Below are 17,219 nucleotides of genomic sequence, written 5' to 3'. Positions count from 1 at the left end.
CACACTCACTACACACTCACTACTACAGCCACTACTCTCTTCGACACACTCTATACTAGACACTCTCTACTACACACTATCTACTACAGTCACTACTTACTACACACTCTACTACACACTCTACTACACACTCTACTACACACTCTACTACACACTCTACTACACACTCTACTACACACTCTACTACACACTCTACTACACACTCTACTACACACTCTACTACACACTCTACTACACACTCTACTACACACTCTACTACACACTCTACTACACACTCTACTACACACTCTACTACACACTCTACATTACACACTCTACATTACACACTCTACATTACACACTCTACATTACATACTCTACATTACACACTCTCTACTACACACTCTCTACTACACACTCTACACTACACACTCTACTACACTCTACTACACACTCTGCTACACACACGCTCTACTACACACTCTACTACACACCCTCTACTACTCTCTACTACTCTACTACACATTCTCTACTACTCTACTACACACTCACTACTTTCTACTACACTCTACTACAGACTCTCCACTCTCTACTCCACACTCTCTACTCCACACTCTCTACTTCAATCTCTCTACCTCAATCTCTCTAATTCAATCTCTCTACCTCAATCTCTCTACTTCAATCTCTCTACTTCAATCTCTCTACTTCAATCTCTCTACTTCAATCTCTCTACTTCAATCTCTCTACTTCAATCTCTCTACTTCACATTCTGTATTACACACTCTCTACTACACACTCACTACTCTCTACTACACACTCTCTACTACACACTCTACTACACTCCCTACTACACATTCTCCTACACTCTACTACACACTCTACTACACACTCACCACTCTACTACACACTCACCACTCTACTACACACTCACTAGTCTCTACTGCTCACTCTCTACTACACACTCTCTACTACACACTCTCTACTACACACTCTCTACTACACACTCTCTACTACACACTCTCTACTACACACTCTCTACTACACACTCACTAGTCTCTACTACACACTCACTACTCTCTACTACACACTCACTACTCTCTACTACACACTCTACTACTCACTTACTACTCTCTACTCACTCTCTACTACTCACTACTACTCTCTCTACTACTCACTATTACTCTCTACTACTCTCTCTACTACTCTCTCTACTACTCACTCTCTACTACTCACTCTCTACTGCTCATGACAATGCCATTTATTTATCTGTTTCCAAAACCAACACATAAATAAAACATTTGTCATTTACAATGCCAAAAGCGCTAACTTTTGCAAAGGCGAGACCGTTGCATTGTAAATGCTTGTTTTCAATAGGAGAAAATAAAACAAAAACGGATTTACAGGTATTCTGATAAGTTTTTGATATAAACATCAGAATTTACAGATGAAGTTACTTTGATAGTCCAGTAGTGATTAAACCATTGTTTATGAAATAGTAGACCCAATTTATCCCTAGTTAGTCAATTTTATTTTGTGTACATTAATTTGCCCACGGCCTAGAGGGTTACTTTGCTTCCCCCCGGTTATATACAGATCATGTTACTCCAAAGGCGAGTACCTTGAGTGAAGAGGCACTCGCACAGTTGCAGGAAAATGTTCACAAAAGAACTTCACAAAAACAGAGTCATGGAGATAGTGTCCTTCCCAGGGAACCGTGCAGTGGCCTATTCTCTGCAAGACATGTCATGGAGACATATTCTAGACCTTCGATACCTAAACAAGTTAAAACGAATTCAACATTTCAAAATTATTACTTAGTACTGGATAGCATGTTCAGATGCTGGGACACACCAAGCATAGACCTATTTGCAAAGTCCAGAAAACGCACAATGCAAAGACTTTGCGTCCAGATTCTCAAATCACGAGGCTAAGGGGAATTCTCTGTCGATAGACTGGTCAGAGAGATTTGCATACGCCTTTCCACTGATTCCTCCGATCCCAAAGGTAGTGGACAAGGCAAGACAGCCAGGGCCGCTACTCATTCTCATCGTCCCACAGTGGGCCAGACCGATCAGTATGTCTTCTCCTCTGGACAAAATACAGAGCAAAACAGGGCCTGTTAACTATGCAAAACTAGGAAGTGCTACACGGACAAGTGGATTAGATAAATCCACTAGTGAAGGACAACAAAAAAAACTAGAGACGAGGACATAGCACGGTATGGACCCAACATACCTCACCCACTTACTAGACAGTGGTTTGACCTGTGCATCACTAAAGCTCCACTTGGTCGCCATAGTCTAATACACCAGAAGAACTACAGGGAACAGTCTCTTCACATTCCCCGGTAGTGAAAAGATTCCTGAAAGGATCAGAGTGGTGCCACCAAGGGTAGGCCGACGCCAATGTGGTACTCACACAGTAGTCACACAACTGATGACAGAACCATTTGGGCCAGTGCACAAGACAGAGTTGATGTTTTTAACCCTAAAGAACTCATTCCTAAATAGCGATTATGTCACTCTGCAGTCAGTGAGCTACAACTGCTAACAATCCAGGAATCATACCTTTAAATCCACAAGGAGAAGGTTGTCCTATGAACAATCCTACAGATGCTTCCAAAAGAGGTATCGCAATTCCACGTCAACCAAAGCATCCAACTACCGCCTTTCTTCGAGGATCCAAAATTACAGGCCGAAAGGGCGCTACACTCTTTAGACGTGCGAAGAATACTCCTGTACTACCTTCAAGAGACCAAAGCCATTCGGAAAGGGAATCAACTCTTCCTTTCCTTTGCCAGGGCAAGCAAAGGTACGCCTGTAACTAAGGGAATGATCACGCGATGGATGGTAGAAACTAGCCAAATATGCTACACAGAGGTAGGAAAAACTTTACCCACATGCCCCAGAGAACTACATTGAACCAGAAAGACCCCACTATTCTTAGCAAAGATGGCCATTGCTGATATCTGTATGGCCGCAACATAGTTATCCCGTCACACTTTTATGAAACACTACTGTGTGGACATCCAGATAAACAAGAAAGCACATGTGAGACAGAGTGCTGCAGCACTTGTTTGCCAGTTCACCCACATTTCAACGCATCCTTCCCAAGGAACCAATAACTGCTACGTACTCAGATGCACAGCTTGTGCATCCAGAAAATGATTCATGCTGCAAAATGAAATGGTTACTTACCAGTAGGAGTAGGTTTGAGGCATGTGTGGCTGTAGATGCACATGCTGTGCATACTCATCCCATCTAGTGTTGGGCCTGGATGTGTGCAAGTTGTGTTTCTTCTAAAAAGTCTTTCAGGTCACGAAGTGGTGAGGCGACTCCTCTTAATGATTATGCGCACGGTTATCGACTCCACTGTTAGATTGTTTTTGGATGTGTGCCCCAGGTCGACACCGTTGAGGTGCTCGTTTCTGTTCACACGATTCCTTCCATTTGTTGGTATTGTACATCAATCGTGTCTCCCTTAATTTCCGTCTCAGGCTGAAGTTGGATTACTTTTTTCAAGCAGGGTCCAGTACTATCGTGACCCCTCCTGGGCCTCATTGTCTAATCTTCCGATCATTTCTCAACAGTGATGGTATTCACTGTATACACTTATATAAATTTCTTTTCTCCTCCACTTTTGTCTCCTTTTCTCTCTTCCTTTCTTTGTTTATTGCACTTAAGGGATTTGTATTTATCAGGGTGCACTGGTGATTTCAGACTGTATGGTCTAATGTATGGTGAACATTCTTCATCACTCGATATTCTCTGTATGTTACCATGTTCTAAGTTTTGCACAATGCGCTTGCTTGTGGAGAAGACTAGTCTAGGTCTGGTGTAACTCCATCATACACTTTTTCATATTCATGGACACCTTTCCAGTGGAAAATGGTGTTTCTTCTGTAATAAATTGGGTAGTTCTCATATTGGGTATTTTGATTTTGCATTGCAGTCCTGAGGAGGTTAAAGGCCATACGACAAAACACGTTTTTGCTGTTATGCCTGTCCTATACCTACATTTGAAGAATTACTGGATGAAAATTAAATAAAGAATTCTTGAATCTCCTATACCCCTTGGAATTTGTTGATCGACCTTTAGAGCACTCAGAACTTTCGTCGTTCGAGATTTGTCTGCTACTGCCATTCAACACATTTTTTACCCATTAAAAGGCACAGAACAGTGTCTGTTACTTACTTCACTTGCAAATTTCTGGGCTAGCCTTTACCTCCATTAAATTACACCTAGCTGATGTGGCTGCCTATCTTCAGAATAGACCACACATTCCTCTTCAGGATACTGGTCTTTAAAGCTTTCATGGAGGGCCTCAAAAGGGTAATTCTTCCCCGGGTCCCACTGGCACACTCATGGAATCTCAACATTATACTCACACGACTCATGAGTCCTCCATTTGAGCCTCACCACATCTGTCTCCTTCATTTTCTCTCTTGAAAGGTGGCATTTTTAATTGCTTTTACCTCACTCGGGCATGTCAGTGAGCTTTTGGCCTTAACCCTGGAAGAACCTTTCTTTCAAGTTCATAGGGAAAGGGTTGTCTTCCACGTCAACCCCAAATTTCTCCTTAAGGTGGTGGTTCACTGCAGCCTTAATAAGTCTATTGACCTTCCTGTTTTATTTCCCAAAACCTGATTCAGTTGTCAAACAAGCTCTCCATACTGTGGATGAAAAGCGAGCCCTCATGTACTACGATGATGGAACCAGACCATTTAGAAAGACACAGCAACAGTTTGTTCTATTCGCCGAACCCGACTGATGGAAGGCCCTATCCAAGCCCAACATTGCCAGGTGGATAGTGTAATTCAGACCAGCTATGCTGATGCCAAGACGACTCTACCCAGTCCTCTTAGAGCACACACTACTCAGAAAAAAGGAGCTTTATGGCCTTTCTGGGGAACATCCCTGTAGCTGATATATTCAAATCCGCTACCTGGGCTACACCACACATTTTCACTAAACACTACTGTGTGGATGTCCTAGCCTGCCAACAAGCTAATGTTAGTTGGGCAGTTCCCTGCACACTCTTTCAATATATCAACACCCATAGGCTAGCCACTGTTTTTTAGGAGGACTGCTTTACAATCCATGCACAGCATGTGTATCTACAACCACACATGCCTCCAACTGAAAATATTACTTACCCTTTAAGCATCTGTTTGTGGCGTGTAGTGCTGTAGATTCTCATGTGGCTACCCTCCCTCCCCGATGCCTCTGGATGTTGCAGTATCTTTTTACCACTTCTTTTTTCCTATCTCTCTCTATGGCTTCACTTCACATTCCATCCTCAACTGCTGTGCAGAAAAGCAATCTAGCAACAGAGTTGATGACCACGCACATTAGCACTAAGAGGAGCCGTCACAGCACCTCGTGACTTGAAACATCCGGGTCCAACTCTAGATGGCAGGCATATGCACAGAACCTGAATATGCAACACTACATGCCAGGAACAGGTGCTTTCAGGGTAGGCAACCTATTCCTTATTCAGCCAGAAGTAGTTTGCTGAATTTACGTGTGACTCCCCTTCCTCCCCAGAAATGGGGGTAAAAGCAAATAGGGGAGGCGAGTAACACTTCAAAACAAGAAAAGTTCCAAGGAGAACAGACCCCAGGAGAAAAATCTGAAGATGACGACCACGCACAGGAACATCTGTGGCGCCTTCTGACATCACACAGGAGATGGACTTAACAGCATATGGTGGTTGATGACACCCGCATTCAAAAAAGAGAATGACTGTAGGAAGCTGACTTTTTTTATGATATTCCAAAATTAGGTATATTGTGCAAATAATCCAGGTATTCCCTTACTAGTAGACAGGGGCTTGCTCTAGCAATCCCAAGATACTGTTCTAGAGGGTAATGGGGTCGAACAGCCTTAGTCTTATATATACATATCTAGAACACCAAACGGCGCCCTTCCTTTGCTTCCTCCTCAATGTGGCCGTAAAAACAGAAGGGTACAAACTCCAATTTTTTAGTTTGTTATTCTTTATTTATTTCGCACAAGTTGTCACTGCGTGTTTCGGTAACAGCCGTTACCTTGATCGCTTCTATCTATATATGCACCAGAATCAATACGATCACATAAGTACGTTTTCAAAGAGACATACTTTGTTTTCAAGAGTTGACACTTTTCAGTAGCTGCAATTTTATCCTATGGGAGAAAAAATAAGTTTTTTTTTTTTGACCAGTCGCTCCTGATCCCGTACGGATAACGCGTGGGGGTAGGTTTGCAGGCAGAGACCGCACACCGCCTGGGTCCCTGACTCATCTGTGCAGGTCCCACAGAGCAGACTGCGAGGCACCTTAGGTTTTCGCTTAGGGTTGCATTACTCAAGGCCTGTCCCGCTACTTGTATATAAAAAAGTCTTTTAACTCACTGTGTAGTACTGAGCACTAGGTCCTGAGGAATTGCTAGATTAGCAAGAAACATGTCGACCTGAACCGAGGGTTGCAGATATTTTCGCCATATATACTCGCGGCTTATAGCTCCCCCCCCACTATTTTAACCAAGGAAGTTAGCCACATCATTAAAGTTCCCTGTGGACTAGCCTACCTTTTTTAATTCACTACCACTTTTCACGACTACACTTTTTCCCTGCCCTCTCACACGCATGCACCATATGGCTGGAACAAATGATCTCTGCTAAAGAGCCCCTTTGCGGGTGCCCGTCAGACATTGCAGCGCCAGTCTGACGAGGAGCAGGACCCATATGATGAAGCATGACACCTAGCTTGCTGGGTGTGTGAGGGTTCTAGTTCCACAGAGGGAATTTCCCCTTCCCTCTTCCCTCTTGGTTAGTTCCTTCTACATTACACGCACACACATATCCCCCTTCTACCCAGTCCTTCCGTGGAACTTTGTGATTCTTTCTTGTTGCTAGAAAAAATAAGTATGTCATACAGGTAGAGTACTGCGACTTACAAGACCAATTACAAGGACTTAAGTTGAGCATTGGGCAAGGTCCAAGGCAGCATCAGCAGGTCACCTACAGCAGCATTAGGCTGTCCGGGTGCGGTGGTGCAATACAGTGCCTGGTAGCCAATGTTTGTCTGTAGGATCGGTCTTCATGAGAAGGGGCTGCAGATTTGGACAGAGAGGCAAGTTGGGCTGAACCAACAGGGGAGCTCAGGCCTTACAATGCTTGGAGTCACCTTTGGTCTTCTTCTCCACAGCCCAAAGGCAACTGGTGCAGAGGTGTCCTTAAGCGTCAGGTTTTTGTCAGAGAGCAGTTGTTGATAGATGGGCCAGCACACAGAGCTTGCAGCCGGAGTTGAGAAGTCCACATCGGGGGAAACCTGAGGTGGACTTAGGGTCTGAGGACCATGTTGGCACCAGTTGGCCCTATGCAGTTTGAGCTAGGCAGCTCGGGTGCAGTGGTGCTTTCCGGTGTCGTGTTTTCATGGTCTTGGAGCATTGCAGTTTTTTTTATTTTTTTATTTCCGTAAGGTATAGGGTAGCAGCTTCACTGTTCCACTGGAGTTCCCGGTTCTTGGGCGAAGTGCAGGTAGTTCTCCCAAGCTTTGGAGAGACAGCAGCTGCAGGACCAGTCCTCTTTTGGAGCAATTGTCAAAGTCCGCGGGCAGGGTTGACGCCAAGTCAGCTGCTTGTTCTTTTGTTCTTGCGTCTTGTGACTCTTCACGTCCATCTTCTCCTTTCATGACTGCAGGATCTGATTTTCTGGTGCCACGGGCTCCCCTAAATACCTAGTTTTGGGGTGTTAGGCAAGTGTAGAATAGTAGCCAATGGGCTGTGGACCCCTGGGATACCAGGCCCCCTATATGACCACTTCCTGTTGGAAGTGGGCATAACCCTGTCCCAGAATTCCTAAGTTTGCCATCACCATAATGGCAGACTCTGAAATGTCATCTACACTTCAGGCAGCCCACCTTAGGAAGGTGAGCGCGTCTATTTGACTACTATTTTTCCCGCCTTGTCCATGCTCCAAATGGCCCTTGTCAAGGGAGGGTTGGCATCCTCTTCTGTGAGGGAAGCCAGATTCATATACCAAAGGCTGGTGGGCTCTATGAAGCTCACTGCCTTGGATTGCTAATTCGCAGGTCATCCTGTGGAAGGGGGTGTAAGCACCCTCTGCCCCAGCAGGCTTTGTCACTGACTACCTGAGAGCAAAGGCCTACACTCTTGGGGGGTCAAAAACTTGTCTGGGGTGGCAGGCTGGTAAGACCAGTCCGTGAACACACCAGGAGCTGGTAGATTTTCACGGGGCACCTCTAAAATGCCCTCTGGGTTCATGTATTAATAAATCTGAAAGAAACAGGTTAGTATTAGATTCCGTACCTTAGAATATCCCCAGGCGTCAGTCTGGATCCGGAAACTTTTGCGTAGCAGTACCCCTGCGCGTCGGTAGGCATCGTCTGCAGGCGTCCCCTGCGGCTCCGCGTCGTCGGCGTCGGGCGCCGTGATGACATCGCTGGAGTATATAGACGCCGCCTCCGCGCGCTGACGTCAGTTCTTCTTTTTTCCGCGCCAGTTAGCGCAGATCCGAAGAGCAGTACTCCGGTCTTTTGACCAAGTTTTTTGATAACTCTAACTCTTTTGGTGCCGGTAGGATGCCCGGTTTTAAAAATTGTGACGGGTGCGACCGCCTGATGTCGGTCACCGACCACCATCGACTCTGCCTCCGGTGCCTGGGCGCGGACCACGACGTCGAGTCCTGCGTCGACTGCCGGGCCTTGACGAGTAAGGCTAGGCGGGAGCGGTCCCGCAAGCTGCTCGAGTTCCGGATGTCGGCCCCGCGTCGAGAGCGGTCCCGGTCCGGCCGGAGGTCGAGGGAGCAGTCTAGAGAACGGTCGCGGAGCCGCCACGAGCGCTCCGGAAGTCGTCACCATTCCTCCGGTTCCTCAGGTAAGCGACACAAGAAGTCGGGGCGTCGTCATCGCACCCCCGACTCCCCCTGACGCTCGCGCGATGCGGCCGGGGGTTCGGGCGGCTCCGCCTGGGTCGCCGACGCTGCCTGCTCCATACCCGTCGGTCCCTGGGCAAGGCGCGTCGCGCTAGGAGATAGAGGAGTTCCTCATGGCCATGAGGGCGCTGTCTCCTCCGACGGGGCCTTCGGCGCCTGCGGGCCCGGTGGTCCCGTCCGGGGGCCCGAGCGGTTCGGGTGCTCCTGCCCCGGCGCCGTCGGGTGCTCCGGCCCCGGCGCCGCCGTCGGTTCCGGCCCCGGCGCCGCTGGGCCCTTCAGGGTCGTCGCCGGCTGGTCACCCGGCCTCTCCGGCGCCGATTCCATCGGGGCAACCCGTGGTGCCGCCTCCGCGCGGCGCCGTGACTCCGACGCCGGTTCCGGCTGGCGTCGGGGCTCCGGCCCCGGGCGGCGCCACCCCCATTCCCTCTCCAATTCCGGACGCGGAGTCGGACCGGCGTCGCCCGACGCCGAGTCCGGCGCCGATGGGGCCCATTGACCCCCGAGGAGCCGGTCTACATCGTTGAATCCGAGTATGGTGATGATGAAGATTATGGAGAGGGTTGGGAGGGGTCTGAGGACCCTCTGTCACGCGAGTGTCAGTATGACATGGACTGGACAGGTGACTTGGGTGATGCCAGTGGTCTGGACGAATCTCCTAACCCTGGTTTTGTCTCGCCTCCCACTGTGGCGTCGGAGGCTGGGGCTGCCTACTCTGTGGTGCTGATGAGGGCTGCCAAGGCCTTGAGCCTTGAGCTCCCCGTCGCAAAAGTGAAGCCTAACATCCTCACCGAGGTCTTCAAACCGCAGTCATGCCCACAGGAGCCTCTGCTGCCGTTTAATGAAGCCTTGACGGACGTTCTGTTGGGCACGTGGTCCAGGCCCGCTTCAGGTACGTCTGTTGATAGGAACGTTGCCAGGCGCCACCGTCTGTGCCCGGACGACCCTAAGTTCCTGTCCACCCATCCCACCCCTGAGAGTCTGGTGATCCAGGCCTCAACATCCCAATCCGCATTCCCGTCGGCCCCGCCCGACCGGGAATCTAAGAGGTACGACCAGTATGGCAAGAAGGTCTTCCCGTCCCTGAGTGCGGGACTGCGGTCTTGCAATACCGCATGCCTCTTGGGCCGCTACACCCACTCTCTGTGGGATACGGTCGCGGAGTGTCTGCCGCAATGCCCGCAGGAGGTACGGGACAAGCTCGGCCAGGCTATGGTTGAAGGCCGAGACGCGGCGAGGTATTCCATCAGGTGTGGTCTTGATACGACCGACTCGCTGGGCAGAGCGATGTCCACGACGGTGGCGATTCGTCGCCACGCCTGGCTGAGATCCGCCAATTTTTCGCCGGATGTCCAAAATGCCTTGATGGACATGCCGTTCGATGGCAGTCGCTTGTTTGGCGACAAAGCGGACAACGCGCTTGAGCGCTTCAAGGACTCCAGGGTCACGGCCAAGTCCTTGGGTCTCTCGACCCAGCGCCAGCAAACGGGTTTGTTTCGCTCCTTTCGTGGCCACGGAAGGGGCGGTCCCACACGTGCTGCCAGCCACGCACCGCAGAACACTTCTCAACGCGGTGGCGGCCGTGGATTCCGCCGTGGTGGCGGTCGGGGACAGCGGCGAGGTCAGGCCACACCTCCCCCGGCAGCAGCCTCCAAATCCTCCTAGTCCGAGCTTTCAGGCCCATGTGACGCCAGTGGGTGGCAGGGTTCGCCATCACCACTCCCGCTGGCGCACTATCACATCGGACAGATGGGTGCTGCAGCTAGTCCGAAGGGGCTACTCCCTCCCCTTCGAGACCACTCCTCCAGCCATGCCACCGCAGAACCACCGTGTGTCGGGGGACCACTTGACACTTCTGCAGGAGGAAGTTACGGCCCTCTTGGCCAAGGGGGCCATCGAGCGCGTTCCTGGGCCAGAAGTAGGGTGTGGTTGCTATTCCCACTACTTTCTGGTACCCAAGAAGGACAAGGGGGGCCTGCGTCCTATCTTGGATCAACGGATGTTGACTTTGGCTCAGGTCTTGGCTGCTCTAGACCCACTAGACTGGATGGTAGCGTTGGACTTGCAGGATGCGTATTTTCACATCCCCGTCCTGCCGGCCCACCGGCGTTACCTGCGGTTCACGGTAGGCCACGAGCACTTTCAGTTTATCGTGCTCCCATTCGGCCTTACCAGCGCCCCACGGGTGTTCACGAAGGTGATGGCGGTGGTCGCAGCTCATCTGCGCCGGTTGGGGGTTTCAGTCTTCCCCTACCTCGACGACTGGTTGTTGAAGGCGGGCACGCCCCAGACAGTCGTCCACCACCTCCAGATGACGGCAGACCTCCTGCACGAGCTGGGGTTTTCCATCAACGTGCCGAAATCACACCTGTGCCCCTCTCAAAAGCTCCTTTTCATCGGAGCGGTTCTCAACTCGGTGCAGTTTCGGGTTTATCCTCCGGAACGGCGGGTCCGGGATATTCAGGCTTTGATTCCCATCTTTCAGCCGTTATCCCGGGTCTCGGTCAGGTTGACGCTGCGGCTTCTGGGACTGATGGCCTCCTGCATCCTTCTGGTGCATCACGCCAGGTGGCGGATGCGGGCTCTGCAGTGGGACCTGAAGTTTCAGTGGGCCCACCATCAGGGCAACCTCTCCGACCACGTCCTGATCTCGGAGGGCACTGCGAGACAGTTGCAGTGGTGGCTTACGGACCGCGATTGGGTCAGGGGCAGATCCCTCTCCCTTCCCCAACCGGAGCACGTAGTTGTGACGGACGCGTCCCTCCAGGGCTGGGGAGGCCACTTGGGAGAGGCGGAGATCAGAGGCATCTGGTCTCCGGCGGAGTCCCGGCTCCATATCAACATGTTGGAGCTGCGGGCGATTCGCCTAGCACTGAAGGCATTCCTCCCCTTTGTCAACGGGAGTGTGGTGCAGGTGTTCACGGACAACACCACCGCCATGTGGTACTGCAACAAGCAGGGCGGAGTGGGGTCGTGGACCCTTTGCCAGGAGGCTCTGCGCCTCTGGCAATGGCTGGAACGTCAGGGCGTGACTCTGACGGTTCAACACCTGGCAGGTTCTCTGAACGCCAGGGCGGACAAACTCAGCCGTCGGTGCTCGGTGGATCACGAATGGCGTCTGAACTCGGACGTGGCGAAAGGCCTCTTTCTGCAATGGGGAGAGCCTTGGTTAGATCTGTTTGCCACAGAAGAGAACGCGCAATGTCATCAGTTTTGCGCGTTGGAGTTTCCAAGACGGCACTCGCTCGGCGACGCCTTTCGGTGCGAGTGGAGCTGCGGTCTGTTGTACGCCTTTCCGCCTATACCACTTCTGCCCAGAGTGCTGAAGATCAGGCGCGACCGGGCCCAAGTTATCCTTGTGGCTCCGGACTGGGCTCGAAGGTACTGGTATCCCGAGCTACTCAGCATGTCAGTCGGTCCCTCGATCCGCCTGCCCCTTCAGGAGGACCTTCTGTCGCAGCAGCAGGGGACGGTCCTCCACCCGAACCTGTCCAGTCTCCACCTCCATGCTTGGAGATTGAGCGGCGACAGTTGAGGCCATTTGACTTGCCTCCTGAAGTCTGTGATGTGATTCTGGCAGCCAGGCGTCCCTCCACAAAGTTGGTATACGCCTGCCGGTGGAACAGATTTGTGGCATGGTGCACAGCAAAGGCTGTGGATCCCCTTTCTGCCCCTCTCTCCGAGGTTCTCCTCTTTCTCCTCTCTCTTGCCCAGCAGGGCTCTGCTCTGGGCACTATCAAGGGCTACCTTTCTGCCCTTTCCGCCTTCTTACGGCTACCTGATCAGCCATCTTTGTTCAAGTCCCCTATTGTACTGAGATTCTTGAAGGGCATCACGCACATGTATCCACCTGTTCCGTTCGTGATGCCTCAGTGGGACTTGAACCTGGTTCTGACCTTCTTGATGTGCGCTCCCTTTGAGCCGCTTCATTCCTGTCCTCTCCGTCTTCTCACTTTAAAGACGGCCTTCCTGGTTGCCATCACCTCTGCCAGGAGAGTGAGTGAGCTCCAGGCTCTTTCTGTGAAACCTCCTTTCTTGTCCGTTCATCCTGACAAGGTGGTTCTTAGAACTAGACCTTCTTTCCTGCCCAAAGTAGTTTCTGCTTTTCACATCGGGCAGTCCATCACCTTGCCCTCCTTCTTCCCGCCTCCGCATCCTTCAAAAGATGAAGAGCGGCTCCATCGTCTGGACCCAAAACGTGCGCTTTCATTTTATATGGATAGCACACGCCAGTTCCGGGTGGATGACCAACTGTTTGTTGGCTACGTGGGTGAGAAGAAGGGAAGGGCGGTACAGAAACGGACCATCTCTCGGTGGGTCGTCCTGTGCATCAAAGCGTGCTACTCTTTGGCTCGGAAGGAGCCTCCTGTTGGGCTGAGGGCCCATTCCACTCGGGCCACGGCGGCTACTACTGCCCTGGGCCGGGGAGTCCCTTTGCAGGACATTTGCCAGGCGGCTACGTGGGCCTCGCTGCACACCTTTGCAAGGCATTACTGCCTGGACAGTCAAGTCCGGAGGGACGGCTTCTTTGGCCGTTCGGTCCTCCAGGATTTTCTGGTGTAGGTTTGTATTGGTTCGCAGACCCACCACCGGGGTTGGTATTGCTGGGGTATCTATTCTAAGGTACGGAATCTAATACTAACCTGTTTCTTTCAGATGAACAAGTTACTTACCTTCGGTAACGATATATCTGTAAGAAACAGTAGTTAGTATTAGATTCCTTACCGCCCCACCCATCCTCCCCGTTCTGCGAACTGATACCTAGGGTTAAGGACATCCCTTTCAGGGCCCTAGTTTCACATGGCACCAGTGTTGGTTCTCACATGGCTCTGCGTGTTCTGGCGCGGAAAAGCTGTGTGCAAAGAACTGACGTCAGCGCGCGGAGGCGGCGTCTATATACTCCAGCGACGTCATCACGGCGCACGACGCCGACGACGCGGAGCCGCAGGGGACGCCTGCAGACGACGCCTACCGACGCGCAGGGGTACTGCTACGCAAAAGTTTCCGGATCCAGACTGACGCCTGGGGATATTCTAAGGTAAGGAATCTAATACTAACTACTGTTTCTTACAGATATATCGTTACCGAAGGTAAGTAACTTGTTCATCCATCACTGGAATCAGTGTGGGCTTATTAATACGAGATGTTTGTTGCCAAACATCCCAGTCTTTAGTGAAGCCATTATGATCTCTTGTACTGGCAGCAATGGAACTAACTAGCACAGGGGCATATCTGCTCATGCAGACATGCCATCACAAGTAGTATATTGCACCATGCCTTAAACCTGTAAAACCTGCCGTTGGGGTGAAATACCTGTACTGCATGCAATGTCTGGTTTTCACTTTTATCAGCACTAAGACACGCAACCTGCAGTGGTAGTCTGTATGTATTTGGTGAGTGATCCCTTATTGTGGCACGATTCGTGCTGCAGCCCTCAAGCACCCTCCTTAGCCTCCCTGCCCTAGGTGCCAGGGGTACCATTTATTAGCGACTTACAGGAAGTGCTAAAGGTATTGCCAATTGGGGTAACAATTGTATCATTTTGGGAAAGAGATCTGGGACTGGGGGCCTGGTTAGCAGATAGCAATGCACCTCCAGTCAAAATCGCATCAAATAGCAGGAAACAAGTGGGAGCGACAATGTTAGAAAGGTCTGTAGTCATCAGAGGAAGTGAGCTGCTTTCCTACAATTACAAGACACGATTCCTGACCCAACTGCAAGATGTCATAATAGATAGGGGGGTGATGTGGGTTTGTCTAGGAAGATCCAGGATGAGTATGGCTGTGGTGTTCTGTATGGTCTGCAGTCGTCTGAGAAAGTGAACTGCGAACCCTGCTTCGAAAGTGTTTCCTCAGTCCAGTCAACTGGAGATGAGGGCCTGGGTGATGGTGCGTCTTGTGCTTAGGGGTAGCCATTTGAATATCTCATGAAGCATGCGGAGGATGAAGAAGCAGGAGGAGGACATGGAGTTTACCTGTAAGGTCATGGTTAGCTTGTTCAGAAAGATGCCTAGGTTCCTAGCATGGTCAGTGGGGGTAGGAGTAGGTGTGAGTTCTGATGGCCTGGGAAGTTTTTGTTTCCAAAAATCTGTACCTCTGCCTTGCCCTTCAGTTCTAGCTGTAGGAATACAATAAGCTACAATAGGCCTTTCCTGCTTCTGCCGTGCTATTCATTGGAAATGGGTACTCAGCTTTAGGCGTCTGCCTTACTTCCTGTTAGTGTCTAAGCGCCTCCCCTCTGCTCCTGGGAGGCTTTATAAGTGTACTCCTGTGGTAGATTCGGACATAACTTAAATCAGAAGGTAAAATCTTTTACCAGGGCCAACCTGGTTGGTGTATCTGACTCGCGCTCCATCAGGGTCCACATAAAATTGAGTCTACTTCACTGTCTACTGCGACCATTGACTAGCTTTGGCACCTCATGCTTCATGTCACTAGTCCTACTTAAAACTTTCACAAAAAAAGTCATAACCCAGGACTTTGCTTATTGGATGTTTGTAATTTCTGTTCCATTTGGTTTACTAAATTTTCCTTGAATTTTCAAATACCATTTGGGATTTGTTTTTATTTCAATCTCAGTAATGTTTTGTACTGCATAAAAATGTAACACATTGCCCTAGGTTAAGCCTGTCTACACTGTCATAGCCACGAGGGGGTTGTGCTTAAATTAATTCCGTGACATTAAGGGTTGACTCTGATAAGGGTTGTCAGTACTCCTTGAAGTGGGTAGTCACCTCCCTCCCATTCCCAAATCCAATTTCTTACAGTGCAGGATTGTTAAACAGTTTTTTGCGTTATGAATCAAAAAAAGTTTTTATTTTTTAATATTAATTACAAATCAGCAAGAACTAAGAAGTTTCTGTTGGCATATTGCGCGCATATGCGCAAAATCTTTTCTGTCCTCCCTCAATACTATGAACATAAATATTGTTGCAAGTATATTGTTTTCCTTGGCAGGCAGTAGGATTGAAAAATATCACTTTGCAACCATATTTAAGCCAGTCTACAGTTATTTAAATTAGGTTTAATTACATGCTTGTTTTATATAGTGTTTGCGTTACATTTTCACACTTTCAGAAGTTACTAAAGTCAGACGGAACCTCTTCAATCAGGAGATTCGTTCGCCAACAAAAAGAGCTTCAAAAATGCCAAGAAGTCAGTCTGTTTCTGCTGTGGAGGGAGCCAAACACAAACGCAGTCTATCGAATGAAAGTAATAAAGGTAGGATATGCATTTGATTTTTACTTCCTCTACTGATTTGGTATTGCCAACTTTCCAGGTTGCCCACCCTTGATGTGTTTAACAGTAACCCTTTCAATTTATATTGTAGTTAATGGTCCTTCTTTTTTGTACTAGTCCTTTTTTATTAATGCAGTAAAATTTTTCTGTGCCTCTGGTGTAATCCTCTCTGGGTCCACAGATACATGTATATACCATACCCAGTCCATCTTTTGTGCCTCTAAAGATTGACACTGCAAAATGGCATCTTTTGACCCCCATTAAAACAAACCAGATTAACTCACAGGCCTGTTATTACTGGAAGCATGCACAGCAGCTTAACCTCTGCACTATCTTGAATGCTAGATTTACTTTTACTTTTCAGTTCCAAAATAACATCTGCACAACATTGGATATTTTGGAGTTTTTACTTTCTACTTTCATTTTTTGCCCCATAGGTGTTATTTTTAGCATAGTGTTTTTTTATTAGGTCGAAGCACGACCTGCATTCAATGCGTAAGCATTGATTGCAGAGTCTGCTTCGACAACTATTGCTACCCGTTTTTAGGTTTTGCCTGGCCATGCGCTTTGCGCATGCGCCAAAAAACCTCTTGAGTTGTGTGTGTGGGTCGGGATACGCCCCCTCCTCCGATTGGCTAGCTCCATAAATGGAGGCTAGCCATTGGGAAAGGGCTCCGTCCGTCAATCTCGGACCAGATTCGGGGGCGTTCCCGAGATTCTTTGGCTTTGCCGACGTCACGCGACGTCAGCCAAAAGCCGGGAACGCCCCCGAATCTGGTCCGGCATTGCCGGCACCTGCCTCTGCCTTCCTGCTCGGGACATTGCACAAAAGTCGCTCGATAGCCCCTCCCTCCCGCTCCGTGGCAGCCCGTCTCCCTCCCTCTCCTCAGGCCGACCAGCCGAAGGAAGCAGCCGTCCGCCTCCAGCCAGGGCCGCGCTGGGATTGGCCCAGCCGGCCGAGCCTCCACCACGTCATCGGGAGGAGGAGTGGAGAGCAGGAAGCAAGAGATCTGCCGGAAGATGTCCAGGTGAGTGCTTTGTTTTTTAGTTTGTTGCTTTGTCCGTGTGTG

The 17,219-nt window shown here is 49.8% G+C and overlaps 1 protein-coding gene across 1 annotated transcript in view; it reads left to right on the top strand.

The window, feature by feature from the left end:
- TICRR (TOPBP1 interacting checkpoint and replication regulator) overlaps nt 1-17,219 on the top strand; it is a 581,214-nt gene that overhangs the window by 235,639 nt on the left and 328,356 nt on the right. Inside the window, exon 12 of the mRNA XM_078683197.1 lies at nt 15,988-16,131. Within this exon, the coding sequence (XP_078539323.1) occupies nt 15,988-16,131 (144 nt within the window). The remainder of the gene's footprint in view (nt 1-15,987; nt 16,132-17,219) is intronic.

This window comes from Lissotriton helveticus, chromosome 3_1 (assembly GCF_964261635.1).
Source record: "Lissotriton helveticus chromosome 3_1, aLisHel1.1, whole genome shotgun sequence".
Taxonomy (NCBI): Eukaryota; Metazoa; Chordata; class Amphibia; order Caudata; family Salamandridae; genus Lissotriton; species Lissotriton helveticus.
Note: the sequence above shows the minus strand (reverse complement) of the source record. Positions and strands in the feature narration are given on the sequence as shown.